Source organism: Leopardus geoffroyi, chromosome D2 (assembly GCF_018350155.1).
Source record: "Leopardus geoffroyi isolate Oge1 chromosome D2, O.geoffroyi_Oge1_pat1.0, whole genome shotgun sequence".
NCBI classification, from domain to species: Eukaryota; Metazoa; Chordata; class Mammalia; order Carnivora; family Felidae; genus Leopardus; species Leopardus geoffroyi.
The window spans coordinates 76,294,699-76,309,626 of NC_059334.1; the positions used below are offsets into that span (position 1 = coordinate 76,294,699).

The 14,928-nt window shown below is 49.2% G+C and overlaps 1 protein-coding gene across 2 annotated transcripts in view; it reads left to right on the top strand.

Moving 5' to 3' along the window:
- GRK5 (G protein-coupled receptor kinase 5) overlaps positions 1-5,556 on the top strand; it is a 218,567-nt gene extending 213,011 nt beyond the window's left edge. For both annotated transcript variants that reach the window (XM_045439116.1, XM_045439118.1), the window contains one exon: positions 1,057-5,556. In XM_045439116.1, the coding sequence (XP_045295072.1) occupies positions 1,057-1,155 (99 nt within the window). In that variant the 3' untranslated portion in view covers positions 1,156-5,556. The remainder of the gene's footprint in view (positions 1-1,056) is intronic.
- The last annotated feature ends 9,372 nt before the right edge of the window (positions 5,557-14,928 follow it).

The following is a 14,928-nucleotide window of genomic DNA, read 5'->3' on the forward strand; positions in this document are numbered from 1 at the left end:
AACTGAGGCTGAGGGGGTCAAGGAACTTGCCCACAGTCACAAGGCCAGTGAGCCCCTGCGAAGGATCTGGGGTTAATGGCGGGGAGCACGGATCAGACATATGGAGAGAAAATGCAGACTGATGCCAAGTTTGGGGTTTTATCTAAAAGCTTCATGTGAGTTTCACATCCTGTTCCAAAATATACTCATGTTCATATACTATAAAAATATAATTTTTAAATGCTTCCACCAAGGAAATGGAAGTTCCCGAAAGAAAGGAACCTGTCTCCTCCCACATGGCTGAGTCCCCAGGTCCTGGGACAGGCATTGGCTGTGGAGGCTCCCCGACTTGGGGTTCAAATCTGGCCCTGACTCTTCCTGCTACTTGGGTGGCACTGTACCGCCCCTGTCCCAGCCTTTGTGTGCCTGTCTCAAAGGTCAGTGCCCAGAGCAGGGAAGAGGGAAGTGGAGGTCAGCGGCCCTCTGCACAGCGCCCAGCACTACCACCGGGGAAGCAGATGGCCCAGGTCTCTCTCCTCCTCCCTGCAGGTGTGGGGGACCCGCACCCACGGGTATGCCAAGAGGGTGCCAGGGGCACCAAAACAAGCAGCCTGTGGTTCTCGGGCCAGGCACTCGCTCAGGCCCTCTCTACACACAGCCTGGCCCTGTGGAGAAGCAACTCTTCCCCTACACTACAGGCAGGGCAACCAAGACATTTAATAACTCACCCAAGGTCACTCAGCTAAGTGGCAGATGTCAGGCTCAAACCCATGGCAGTTTAACCTTGGGCCTACGGTACTTAGCCGAGTAGATGTTCTGGGAGGGGCCACCTTCTCCCTCCCTGCCTGGGATTTTCTTAATTCCATACCTCCCCCTGCCTTGAGGGGTGGCCTCTGACCCTGGGTCTGTGGCAGGTGGGGGCGGGGGGAGGGTGATGTACAAGGCAGCAGAAAAAAAGAGATGGTCAGCAAGCCCTGATCGTGGCCCTGTTTTCAGATTCAGAGGCCTCTCCTGTCCACTAGGACTAACTCTCTCTCTCTCTCTCTCTCTCTCTCTCTCTCTCTCTCTCTCCTCCAGCATCAAAACAATTCCAAGAGTTCACCCAACCCCAAGACCAGTTTTAACCACCACATGAATTCAAACCATGTCAGTTCAAACTCCACGGGAAGCAGCTAGTTAGCGCTCTGACCTTGAAGTCCACGGTGGGACCAGCCCTAGACCCTTGTCCTTAGAAACAGAACTTATGGACAGGGGAGCCCTCCAGGAGCCGGGGATGGAGGCCACTCACCCCCTCGACACAGAGCCTCCAGGTTTCTCAAAGAGATTTCCACTCAGGTCTGTCTCCAGAGGTGGCCCGCAAGCCGAGGTGGAACATTGCAATAGAAATCCAATTGGATACGACGACTTGCACGTATTTTAATAGCGTCATACCTAGAACTGAATTTTGTCTTTATTATTTTTAAAGAAAAGTTTTGTAAATTTCTCTATTGTCTCAGTTTACATTTTGTATATTTGTATTTAAATGAAAGTCAGACTTTGAGGGTGTATATTTTCTGTGCAGCCACTGTTAAGCCATGTGTTTTAAGACATTTTAGAGTGGGGGGGGGGGTGAGGGTGGGGATTTACAAAACAAAAAATGTGACTCAAGACTTCCAGAGCCTCAAATGAGAAAATGTTTTTATTAAATATAGAAAAGGACTCACATTTCACCTTTAAAGGATTGGTTGTATCCATCTCTGTAACCTTTCCCTCACATTGATGTCACCGTGCTTTTGGCTTGTAACAATCCGAATTAAGTGCTCAAGACACAATTGGGACTTCGCCCCCCAGTCAGAATGTCCTCTGTGGGGTCTCCGGGGTCACCTGGGGCTGATGTGCACTTTTCCTTTAGAGGCACATGATGCCAGTGTTGCTTCAGCCTTGGCCTTCTCTTCCTTCTGGAACGTGGCCGGTACGCAGAACCGGGTCTCTTTCTTTCTAAGCAGGTTCTGACTGCTAAAACCGGTATGCTTTAAGAGGCTTGCCTTCGGGGATTTTTGTTTTATTCTATTTTTAAGAGAAGCATAGCGGTGATAAGGTGTAGTCATGGAACCCCAACTATCCCAAATCCTCACGGCCCAAGGAAGCATCAGGGAGTGAGGGTCAATGGAATCATCCTGAACGAGTCCCTGGAGGGGGAGGGAGGCGTGCCCAGGGACTCCTGGCACATTCCTTAAGCGTTTACGGGACCACAGGGTCTGGAGAGCTTCCCAAGGCCCCACAGATTCACCGGCCCAGGCGGCATGGATGCAGTTTGCTCTCTAAGCAAATGGGATGCTCTAGGGGAGGGCCGGGACCCAAAGAAGCTCAAGGCCACTGTCCCTTCCTGGGAGGAGTGGGACAAAGGCAAGATGTAACGGGGCATCTCAAAACTCCAGGCACAGATAGCCCTCAGGAGGACTTGGTGGCTTTGCCAGACCAGGGTCTTCTGAAGGCAGCATCCAGGCCCTCTGAGCACGGCCGTCCAGCAGCAAGGAGCCACGGGCCCCCTCCTGTTGCCTCCACAAGGCGACAAGAAGCAAATCCACCCTCGCCTCCCCCCACTCCAGAATGGGGCGAGTGGTTGACAGCCCTGCTCCCCTGCCCGGCTGCGTCCCCGGCGGCCGAGCCAGCCTCCTCCTTCCGACGGCAGCCGCCTGGCAGTCGCCAGGATTTCGCCCAGCGTGGAGCCCGCGCTTCTGCCATCCGCATCTCCCGTCAACATGCAGATTCCCGGGCTCCACCCCAAGCCTGTGGGATGGGATGCTTTAGAGGCAGGGCCCCAGAATCTGCATCTAAAGAAGTTCTCCAGAACATTCTGACGCACCCTCAAGGAAGGGCACGTGAGCCTTGGCTTCGGTGGGGCTTTGGATGTGACCCCAAACGATTTCTTCAGGTGACGCGGGCAGTGCGAAGCATGAGCTTTTAGGGAGGAGACAGTGGTGGGGCACGACAGCCTCATGCCCCACGCCCATGCTCTTGCCCCCAAACTGGAGCACGCCGCTGGAGGGGGGCTGCCTTCGGGACGGGTCATTTTAGGGCGTGTGACAGATAAGTGGGAGAGAAGCAACCGGTGGGCTTCCCTCGGGCCCTCTAATGCGCAGTATTATTTTCTTCAAGACCGGCTCTCGCCTCACGAGGCTGCTTCTGTTACTTTCCTGGGCTGCATACAAGATAAGTACAAACAGCCATACTCCGTTTCCGCCAAGGAAGTGGAAAGCCCCCTGGCCAGTATTTTAAGAGCCTCAAGATCTTGCTGACCCTCCTTTCTTAATGGAAAGGACTGTCATCTTCCTGGGACCATCACCAGCCCGAGCCCCCACTCTCCTTCCTTCCTTGTGCCCCGTTCACAGCAACTCAGTGCTTCCCGGTGACCCGTGTAGAGAAGCCATCTCTTAATTCCTCAAAGCCCCACACTGGCCATTTGTAGGACCAGAATCGTCAAGAGACAAGAGGGAAAAACATCCATCGCTGTGTGTTTCTGCATCGTGGGAGCTCAGACGATACACACAGGCCTTTGTGGGACTCTTAAAACGACTGGAGTCTTCCTTCTCATTCGCTGCCTGTCCCCACCCAGTGCCCATAGGACGTGGGGCCAGAGTCACCCGCCTTCCTGATCATCCTGTTCCTACTGCCCATTGTTTCCTATGAGAGAAGGGAAGTCCGTTTCAAACAATGCCTGAAAATCAGCCCTCCTTTCCACCAAGTCCAACAAGTAGGTCCTGCCCCCCACCCTCTCCCTAGCTTCTACTCCGACTTGTTTTCTGTAGCTGCATTTTTAAAAGGCATTTTTAAATTAAGGAGGGGGAACCCACTTTCGCACCCATCCACTTATCTGGGATGAGGCGTATTTGGGCAGTGAATGAATTTAATTTTTTTTTTTAAACTGCATTTGAGCTCTTCATAGAAGGGCCTCTCTTTCTCCAAGCATGGTATTTTTCTCACTGGATGCTTGCCGACCTCGTGCCTTTGAGGTGAGACGCAGGGCCTCGCAGAAGCATCTCTGCTTCTTTTCCGGAGACAAGCTGCTGCCCCCAGTGGGACGGGGTGGTCTCCACCATGAGCACCACCACCGACAAGTGTCTATCGAGCCCCCAGGGGGGCTCCCATAATATCGCCCATAATCACACACACGCCTGACCCCTGCCTTCACAGAGGACGGCACCCTCCCCCGCCCCCCCAAACGCACCACTCACTTTCTACTCTTTCTAGGCCGGGAACATCACTTTTTAAGCCATGAGGTCTCGAGGTCACTTGCACCGTTGCTAAGTGTTGCCATGTCTGGAGCAGCCCCAGGCTTATTTCCTGAAATGCACTGTGCTTAGCAGAGACTGGGGCTCCGAGGGGCAGGCAGCAGGGAGGCCGGCTGGGTGGAAGAGAGCAGGGTACCTCGGCTTGATGCACCCTTGACATGCACCACTGCAAAGAATGGTGGTGAGTTCTGGGGACTCGTGTGGACGCCACCTTGGCCTCGAAGGCACAGCAGCATGCGGCCGCTTGCCCTTGAGCCTGGCAAGCCCCGACAATGCTGAGGGCATGCCCTCTGAGAAGCCAGGCTCTCCACGCCTGCTGTCGAAGCTCCTCGTTCTTCCACACCCTGTCCTTTCCCGAAAGGTTCAGGGCGTCGGTTTCCCACGGACTCGACTGAGCTACTGACCCAGACCTCAATTCGGAGGGAACACGGCTGCCTCCTTGCACCTGGCGTCCAGGCCTTGCCAAAGGAAACAGGAGCCTCGTGGACGAGCAGAAGCCCACCGAGATGAAGTGCCACCCGGGTGACATCAGCTCTCCTCTTGGGCTTCTGTGGACTCCCCCGTCCGTGTGAGCACCTGCGTCCTTCCAAGGGCAATCTCGCCCGGTGTCCCCTGGCCTCATAACCCCACCCTCTGACACAGGACCTCCTAAACTTTACAGCCTTTGTTCCGAAGAAGGAGTGTGAAACCTCCGTGCATTTTGAAGGCACAGGGCTGAGACGTGACCAGCAGGGAACTCACTTCTTTCTGTCACAACGGACCAGTGAAGCCTAGTCCCCGAGGCCCCTTCCTCTTCCCCCGGACCCCACCCCACGGGCTTTCACACCCAACCCGTCCAGCTGTCAAAGCCCAGAGGGGGCGGGTCAGAGCCTGCTCGGGTGCAGGGCAGGGTTCTCGGCTGGTCTTATGCTGGGGACGGTGGTTAAAACATTTGGAAACTTAGCTCTCCCCAGGATGGAAAGACGCTTCCTCAAAGAATCTAGATTATTGTTCCCCAGTCCATCAAGACGTCATTTTTGTAATAGATCAAAAGCAAATGTTCTCGATTAGAAGAGCTTAGTGGCTGTTGGTAGCGTTAAAATAAATAATCCTTCTAGTATCCAAAGGTTTCTATTTTTTTTTTTTTCAGGGAAATTTAAACTTTGATGGTGAATGAAAATAGTTCCCTTTTGGAGGTCATTCCTGAAGATAACGGCTTTTGTTCTGTTCTGAATCTTTGTCCGTTCCGTCTCCTATGTCACTGTGCTGCTGTATCTAGATCGAACCACTGTTGTTTTTTTAAGAGAAATAAATTCCTTAATGAAAAGAGTATTTCTTTCTTTCTGCACACGGCTGTCACCGCTGAGATGCCAGCATCTGTTGCCACCGCGTCTTAACCCTCTCCTTAGGCGGACAGCTCAGGCCCCGCTGAAGCTCTGGCCCACATACACCACCCCCCACCTCCCCGACCACGGGAGAGAGTCCACTGGGGGAAAGGGCATGCTCTGAGCCTCTGAACTGGGGGCCCCGTCACAGGGGGGCTGTTCCCTCGGGGTCCCCAGGGCTTTCTCTGGGACCTTCTCCAGAAGCCTCCACTGAGCCAGCCTCCCAGGCAGACAGAAGCCACCATCCTCCTGGGACACACGGCCTGAGGGAGAAACTCCCGGCCCACAGCACCCGCCCACCCCACCACTTACACCCCTCTGCCTGGCAACTTTGGTCCCTTCCCAAGCAGACGGGCAGGCTGGGGGCAGGTGGCTCCTTCCCTCACCTCCTGCACCCACTCAGGTCCCTTCCCTTCCTCCAGCTCCAGACAGCCATGGATTCAGTAATCAGGGGCACCGGAATGGTCTCCACCTCCTTTGTTTCCAGGATAGGTTCAAAGTGGGCATCCCCAGGGCACCAAGGAACTTAAGGCCACTATCTCTCTGGGAGGGGCATCCACAGGGTTTCAGGATCTAACTGCCCCCCTACCCCAGAGACTGTGAAGAGGAGGAAAGTCGGGGCCTCAGGAACAGGTTCTCAAGGTGCAGAGGGCCAGGACTCCTGGCACCACTTTGCTGCAGGCATAGGTCAGTTGCTGGGGGCCTCGCTCCGCTGTTTTGGGGGGGGGGGGGGGAGCAGCAGGGAAGAGGCCCGTGCAGTTGGCTAGAGAGTGAATTCTCCTTCTTACTCAGCCATTCAGCAGGTGAACTCCTACTATATCCTCAACACTGTCTCGGAACCAAATCAGATAAGGCCCCTGCCCTCCCGGGCCTCGCGGATCCATCCCAGGAGGACGTTGCCACCGCTGGTAGATAAATCAGAGGGCGTGGGAGACGGGGCAGTGCCTCTCACACTTTGAGGAGCATAGACTCACCTGGGCGTTTTGAGAAAATACAGACTCTGATTCAGTAGGTCTGAGTCTGGGTCTGCATTTCTTTTTTTTTTTTTTTTTTTTTTTTAATTTTTTTTTTCAACGTTTTTTATTTATTTTTGGGACAGAGAGAGACAGGGCATGAACGGGGGAGGGGCAGAGAGAGAGGGAGACACAGAATCAGAAACAGGCTCCAGGCTCTGAGCCATCAGCTCAGAGCCTGACGCGGGGCTCGAACTCACGGACCGTGAGATCATGACCTGGCTGAAGTCGGGCGCTCAACTGACTGCGCCACCCAGGCGCCCCCTGGGTCTGCATTTCTAACCAGCTCCCAGGAGAACCTGCTGGTCCAGGGACTGCCTTTGCGAAGAGGGGCGTAAACCCCAACATCAGGCCAAGGTCTGTAGTCAAATCAGGACCTACATTGCCATTGCTGTCCCTTTCTGGAACTGCATCCAGAAGTGTAGATGTCAGGGAGGCACCTGGGTGGCTCAGTCGGTTAAGCGACGGCCTCTTGACTTCTGCTCAGCTCGTGATCTCACAGTCATGAGATCGAGTCCTGCATCCTGCTGCACACTGGGCATGGAACCTGCTGAAGATTCTCTCTCTCTCTCCCTCCTTTTCTGCCCTCCCCCACTCACACATGATCTCTCCCTCTTTCTCAAAAAAAAAAAAAAAAAAAAGTATAGATTTCTTATCAATACTCACATATGCACTACCCTTGAGGGGAGTTCATACTGTCTTCTCAAAGTCTGGCCCCTGGCCCAGTAGTGGCCACCGCCCTGGCAACTTGGGAAAGAGGGCATTCTCCACCTCCACCCCGGATCTAACCAGAAGCTCGGAGGGCAGGAGCTGGTAGCAGGCCTGTCAGGTGATTCGGATGCACACTCAAGTTTGAGGATGGCTGATTTACAGAGCACTTTCCTCTCCTTGAAATCTCATTGAAACGCCCGACTGACAGATTCCTGTGAGGAAACGGCAGAGGCTCCGGTGGTTGAGGCTCACCTGTAAACGGGAAATGGTGTGGAGACGTGTTTGCCTTTGTTCTTTAAAACTAGGAGCGAGGAGGGACGTCTGGGTGCCTCGGTCGGTGAGGCGTCCGACTTGAGCTCAGATGGTGATCCCGTGGGTCGTGACCTCAAGCTCCGTGTCGGGCTCTCTGCTGTCGGCACAGAGCCTGCTTCATTACAGGTTTTGTTTTTTCTATTTATTTATTTTTTTTTTGAGGGAGAGAGAATTCAAAGCAAGCTCCGGGCTGACAGCACAGAGCCCAGTGTGAGGCTTGAGCTTCAACTCACGAACCAGGAGATGAGCCAAAGTCAGACGCTCAACTGACTGAGCCACCTGCGTGCCCCACAGAGCCTGCTTCAGATCCTCTATCCCTGTCTCGTGAGCTCTCTCTCTCTCAAAAATCAACATTTTTTAAAAATGGGAGCAAGTGGGGGGGGCACCAGCGTGGCTAAGTCAGTGAAGTGTCCGACTTTGGTTCAGGTCATGATCTCCCAGCTCGTGAGTTTGAGTCCCACGTCAGGCTCACTGCTGTCAGCCTGTCAGTACAGAGCCTGGAGCCTGCTTTGGGTTCTGTGTCTCCCTCTCTCTCTGCTCCTCCTCTGCTGGCACTCTGTCTCTGTCTCCCTCTTTCTCTCAAAAAAAAAAAATAAATAAATAAACATTAAAAAAAAATTTAAAAACGGGGTGCCTGAGTGGCTCAGTCGGTTGAGCGTCTGACTTTGGCTCAGGTCATGATCTCCTGGTTCGTAAGTTTGAGCCCCGTGTCAGGCTCTGTGCTGACAGCTCAGAGCCTGGAGCCTGCTTCGGGTTCTGTGTCTCCCTCCTTCTCTGCCCCTCCCCCACTTGCACATGTGCTCTCTCTCTCTCACCACTAGACATTAAAAAATTTTTCAATAAATAAAAATAAAAATGGGAGCAAGGATACAACAACATACATTGTTGTCATATTGCCGTATGTTTTTAAAAATGAAAGGATAAGGCAAAATTAAAAAAATTATACAGAGAAGTGGCCAACAGGGGGACAGGCGGAGGGGGTAGATATAGAAACCAGACTTCGCTGAATGTGTCTTGTCTTGTAGATTTGACTTTGGAAGCAAGTATCAAATGGAAAACAAATCTGGATTTAGTAAGGAGAGACTTTTATTCGAAAGGAACTATTGCAACAGTGGGTAGAGATAGCATAGAGGAGAAGATACTTTGACCCTACAATCTGCAAGGTCTCAAGTCTCAGGTGAATAGGGGTTTGCTTTACAGAGAGGAGCAAACAAGGTTCCTCATATCCCACTTGCCCACACCCAGATCTTTCTAGAAGAGAATGCCGGAGGCCAACCTATTGTCAGAAGGGGCTGTATGCTGACAGCCATATTGGGTGAATATGGGCCAAAGTTCAGGGTCCCGGAGCAAGGGGAGAGACTGAACCAAAGTTTGGTTACCAAGCACTTTGTTCTGATGAATCAATCAGGACTGATCAGACGGTCCAGCTAATCATTTATGAGGCAAAGGATGGGGATTTGGAGGGCCCAAGTCATAGTCAAACAAGTGGGGGTGGGGGTGGGGAATCCCTGGGTCTTTTCTAAGTCATAAGGAGAAGGGTGGTTTGGGGCTGTTCTCCCAGAGAAAAAAATGGCGAGAGGGACTCGCAGAGAGGTGAGCACAGGGCTCAGGTAAAATTCAACAATGTCACATGTAAATGGTTTAGATAATTATAAATATTTTTTTATTACATTTATTTATTTTTGAGAGACAGAGTAAGACAGAGCACAAGCAGAGGAGGGGTAGAGAGAGAAGGAGACACAGAATCCGAAGCAGGCTCCAGGCTCCGAGCTGTCCGCACAGACGTGGGCCTCAAACCCACAAACTGTGAGATCATGACCTGAGCCAAAGTCGGTCATTCAACCGACTGAGCCTCCCAGGTGCCCCTGGTTTAGGTAATTATAAAACAAAACTAAATGTTTTTTAATTAAGTAGGTGTCACACCCAGTGCAGAGCCCAAAGTGGGGCTTCAACTCAAACCCTGAGATCAAGACCTGAGCTGAGATCAAGAGTCGGATGCTTAATTTGACTGAGCCACCCAGATGGCCCCAAAACTAAACATTTTTAAAACAATCCCTAAAAATCAAAAGATGAGTAGAACAAATCTGTCTGGGTATGCAGTTGGTGTCATAACCACACAGAGAACATTTCCAAGTGGCTTTAAAACACAGAAATGAGGGGCGCCTGGGTGGCGCAGTCGGTTAAGCGTCCGACTTCAGCCAGGTCACGATCTCGCGGTCCGTGAGTTCGAGCCCCGCGTCGGGCTCTGGGCTGATGGCTCAGAGCCTGGAGCCTGTTTCCGATTCTGTGTCTCCCTCTCTCTCTGCCCCTCCCCCGTTCATGCTCTGTCTCTCTCTCTGTCCCAAAAATAAATAAACGTTGAAAAAAAAAAAATTAAAAAAAAAAAAAACACAGAAATGAGATGTGCATTCTTCTGGGCCATATCCTAAGGACAAAAAGAACTGCCAAAAAATATTAAACTATCTTCCCTAAGCATATTGTTAGTAATAATATGGGTATTATTATTCTGCAATTCTTATATGTTATAGGGAAAAACAATTCTGTCAATGACATTAAGAACAAAAATTTTCAATGTAAGGAAAAATAATAACATAAAGTCAAAGAAGTCACGTAAAAGCAATTTGATACCAAAAAATTAACTTTCTCTTTAAAAAAAAAAATGTGTACCCTTTAGAAGAAATGACCAATCTGGTGGCAGGGAGGACCGTGGGTCCCAGATGGTGACCTCAAGTACCATTTCCAACTTAAAAGCCACCAGGGCTCCCAGAGAAATGGCTGATTCCAAGTCTGGAGTAGAAAGTGCCCGAGAGGAGCCTGGAGCATTTTGCTCATCCCAGCAAACAAGGACGTTATCAAAGTGTGTTAGGATTGTGTCCAAAATACTCAGGAGCAACTTGAAGGAGTTCCCACTGGCCCAACAGGGGACAATTGGAGCATTAGTTAGAATAGTAAGTGACAGAAATTAGAACACATTAAGCCTGTTTAAATCCAAGAGCTCAAAATAAAATTTTCTTAACAACAACAACAACAAGAAAAACAAAAAAAAAACACCAGAGATGCCTGGGTGACCCGGTGTCGACTCTTGATTTTGGCTCAGGTCATGATCCCAGAGTCATGAGATCGACTGGGCATGGAGCCTGTTTGAGAGTCTCTCTCTCTCTCTCTCTGCCCCTCTCCCCCACTCACACTCTCTCTTTCTCTCTCTAAAAAGAGTAAATATATAAAATAAATAAATAAATAAATAAAAGCCCCGTTAGTCACCTTTAGAAAAGTCTAGGTGGGGAGCCTGGGTGGTTCAGTTGGTTAAGCATCTGCCTCTTGGTTCAGATCTGGTCGCGATCTTACAGTTGGTGAGTTCAAGCCCTGAGTGGCCTCCTCACTGACAGGGCAGACCCTGCTTAGGATTCTCTCTCTCTCTCTGTCCCTTCTCTGCTCACACATGCGCGTGCGTGTGCTCCCTCTCGCTCGCTCTCAAAATAAATAAACTTAAAAAAAAAGTCTACAGAACTAACACATTATCTTGAAAACTAGTAAATAATGAGAAAGAATCAAGTCCCATTTGTCACCCAAATAGTAGATGGAGTCGATGCTGGCCAGGAATACAAGTTTAGTTTAACATTCAAAAGTCTATCAGTGTAATTCAACACGTTAACAGAACAAAGAACAGTCATATGATCATCTCAAAACATACAGAAAAAGCATTTGAGAAAAAAAAACAACAACTGAGCACTCATATATGATTAAAAAAAATCTCAGAAAATTTAAGATAGAAAGGAATTTCCTGAACCCAGCAAAGCATCTAACATCATATTTGGTAGTGAAATTTTGAACACATTCTCTCTAAAAGCAGGAAAAAAGGAAAGGCTTCTAATTAACACCAAATTAGAGGTTCTAACTAATGTATTACGGGAAAAAGAGTTTGAAAGACATAAGATTGGGAGAAACTAAGTAGAGCTGTCTATTTATAAATAACATAATTGTATACAAAAGAAATCCAAAAACAAAAATCCAAACCCAACACATGCGTACATGAAATCTGATAAACTCAGCAAGGTCTCAGGACACAAAGTCAATACATAGAAATCAATGGTGCACCTTTATATTTATATTAGCAACAAACAGAAAACGAAATTTAAAAATTTATAACATCTGAAAACATAAAACACCTAAGGATAAACTTAACAAAAAATGTAAAATATTTCTACGCCAAACAAAAAAAAATGTTGCTGAAAGAAATTAAAGAAGATGCAAATACTCTCTGCTCATGAATTGGGAGACTCCATACTATAAAGATATCCTTTTTTCCCAGTTTTAACTATAGATTCCAGGTGATTCTCATCAAAACCCCAGCAGGATTTTTTTTTGTACAAATTATTGGGTTTGTAGGATTCTTATTCCTTGTTCCTAAAAAGCTAGGGTTACAGTCTTTCTAAGCAACCACATCTCTGAGCCTCCCTCATTTCCTCAATACAAATGGATCTCTAGCCTCCTTGTGCTAATTCTGTCCTCTTGTGCGGATTGGGCAGCCGTATTTGGAGCATTGTGTCTACACTGGGAGTGTGGACTCCCGATGAAGGTCTGATTAAGCTAAGTATGCACTTCGAGGGCATGGACTGAAGTTTGTTTCCACACATGTATTATTCCACTGTTTATACCAAAGTATTTCAAAGTAAACTACACACAAGATAACCCTGGGGGGAGGCAACGCCTCAGACCCCTAATATTACGGAGCTCATCTAAGCGTGGAAGAAACTGAACTTGACTTTTGCCCAAATGTGGAAGTAGAGGTTTTCAAAGCAAATAAATGTTCAGCTACTGGGAGAAAATACACTCAGCAAGGCTAGGGAAAACATTTTACATTTAAAGTTCGTTTCTTGTGGGCCACCTAGAGTTGGGTCTTGCTTTTTTTTATCCAGACAACCTCTCTCTTTTAACTGGTATGTTCGGACTAATCACATTTAAAATAATTATACAGCAATTGCACCACTAGGTAGTTACCCAACGAATACAAAATACTAATTCAAAGGAATACATGCATCCTGATGTTTGTAGCAGCATTATCTACAATAGGCAAATTATGGAAGCAGCCCAAGTGTCCATTGAATGATGAATGGATAAAGAGGATGTGATACACACACACACACACACACACACACACACACACTAGAATATTACTCAGCCATCAAAAAAGAACAAAACCTTGCCATTTACAACGGCATGGATGGAGCTGGAGTACATTACGTTAAGCAAAATAAGTCAGAGAAAGACAATTACAATGTGATTTTACTCATATGTGGAATTTAAGAAACAAAACAAATGAGCAAAGGGGAAAAAAGAGAGAGAGCGAGAGAGGCAAACCAAGAAACAGACTCTCACCTGTAGAGAACAAACAGATGGTTACGGTGGGGGTGGGGGGTGGGGGGATGGGTTAAATAGGTGATGGGGGCTAAGGAACACACTTGTTGTGATGAGCATTGGGTGATGTACAGAAGTTGAATCACTATATTGTACCTGAAACTAATATTACACTGTATGGTAAGTAACTGGAATTTAAGAACATAAAAAAATAATTATAAATATGGGTGGATTAAAATCTACCATCTTGTTGTTTGCTATTCCACTTTTTTTAAGTTTATTTATTTATTTTTGAGAGAGAGAGAATGAGTGGAGGAGGGAAGAGAGAGGTGGGGACAGAGGATCTGAAGGAGGTTCCATGCTGGCGGCAGAGAGCCTGACGTGGGGCTCGAATTCACGAACTGCGAGATCATGACCTGAGCCGAAGTTGGATGCTTAACCAACTGAGCCGCCCAGGTGCCCCACTATTTGTTCTATTTGTTCTTTGTTTCTCTTTTCCTCCTTTTCTGCCTTCTGTGGGTGTACGTGAGCATTTTTTGTGATTTCATTTAACTCCTCTATTGGATTATTTATGCTTCTTGTTAAAGATGGGTAGAGACAGGGTGTGTCTGATGGAGGGGGAGAGGAGCCCCCTCCACTAATGATGGGCCAGGAGGATGGGGAGAGATCTTCCTCTCCTCAAACCTGCCTCCTTCTAATTCATTCTCAAAAAGGCATCCAAGATAGGGGCACCTGAGTGGCTCGGTCGGCTAAGGTCATGGTGAGCTCAAGACATGATCTCACGGTTCGTGGGTTTGAGCCCCTCATCGGGCTCCTCACTGTGTGCAGCCTGCTTGGGATTCTTTCTCTCTCCCTCTCTCTCTCAAAAGAAGTAAATAAACTTAACAACAAAAGACAGCCAAGATAGAAAACTTGCTCCTCTGATGGGTTTTCCCCCTTGTAATGTGACATGAAGAATAAGCCTTCCCCCCACCACCACCTCAAGGGTTTGTCCCCAAGTGGAGGGTGGCCTCCAACAGAGAGAGAGAAGGGGGCAGGGAGCGGGGACACTGCAGACAAATTAGCTAGCAATTTAATTAACAAATTAATGAAGTAGAGAAAAGCTTCCAAGTTTCTGCCCGTCTGCGTAAGGAGTGGGGCCGCTGTGGGGCCCGCTTTGTCAATGCGCCTGTTTCCCCCCATGGCTCTGCACACAGCATGGGAGCCAGGGGAAGGAGCAGCCCAGCATCAACACGTGAACACCCAGCGAAGAGCAAGGAGTCTGGGCAGATGATTCTGATTTTGCATTTGCAAAAGGTCCCCTTCCCAGATAGAGACCCGGGTCCCCCGGGCTCTGAGTGAGGATCGCTCCCCGGGGCCTGCAGGTGGGCACCAATCCGTTACTAGTTACACACCTGAAGCCCGGGAGATCTGGAGGCTTTCATGGAGAGGGTTTGGTGAAAAACCACTGGAGTGCTTGTACTGAAGCCCCCCAGGGGGAGAATGTTCTGAGAAACTCAGGGCCTTGTCTAGATACTAGGTTCTTGAACTGCCCGAGCGGGCAAAAGTGGCCAGATTGGAAAACAAGGCCAATGTTCTGTTGTGACTGTTTGAAAAGAAGGTGGGAAGGGTAGGTCGGTTCTGGGCCCGCTCCCAGCAAAGGGTCCACCTTGACACAGGGCTTGGACCTGGGGTGTGTCCTTGAAGAAGCCCCTGGGAAGGACTGACTCTGCATCTTTGGGTCATGGGAGCATATTCTGGGTCCAGTTTCAAGCTGTGCCTTCCCACCCTGTGGTGTAATTTCTTCTGGGTCCCACCTTCAGAGGGTCTGTTATAGATGCAGGGCCTCCTGGGGGAGGAGGGGACACTGAGGGACTTGGGACCTTCCACACAAGTCCCCTCTGCAGCATTCAGGTGGTTTTAGAGAACAGGCAGGAGCCCACA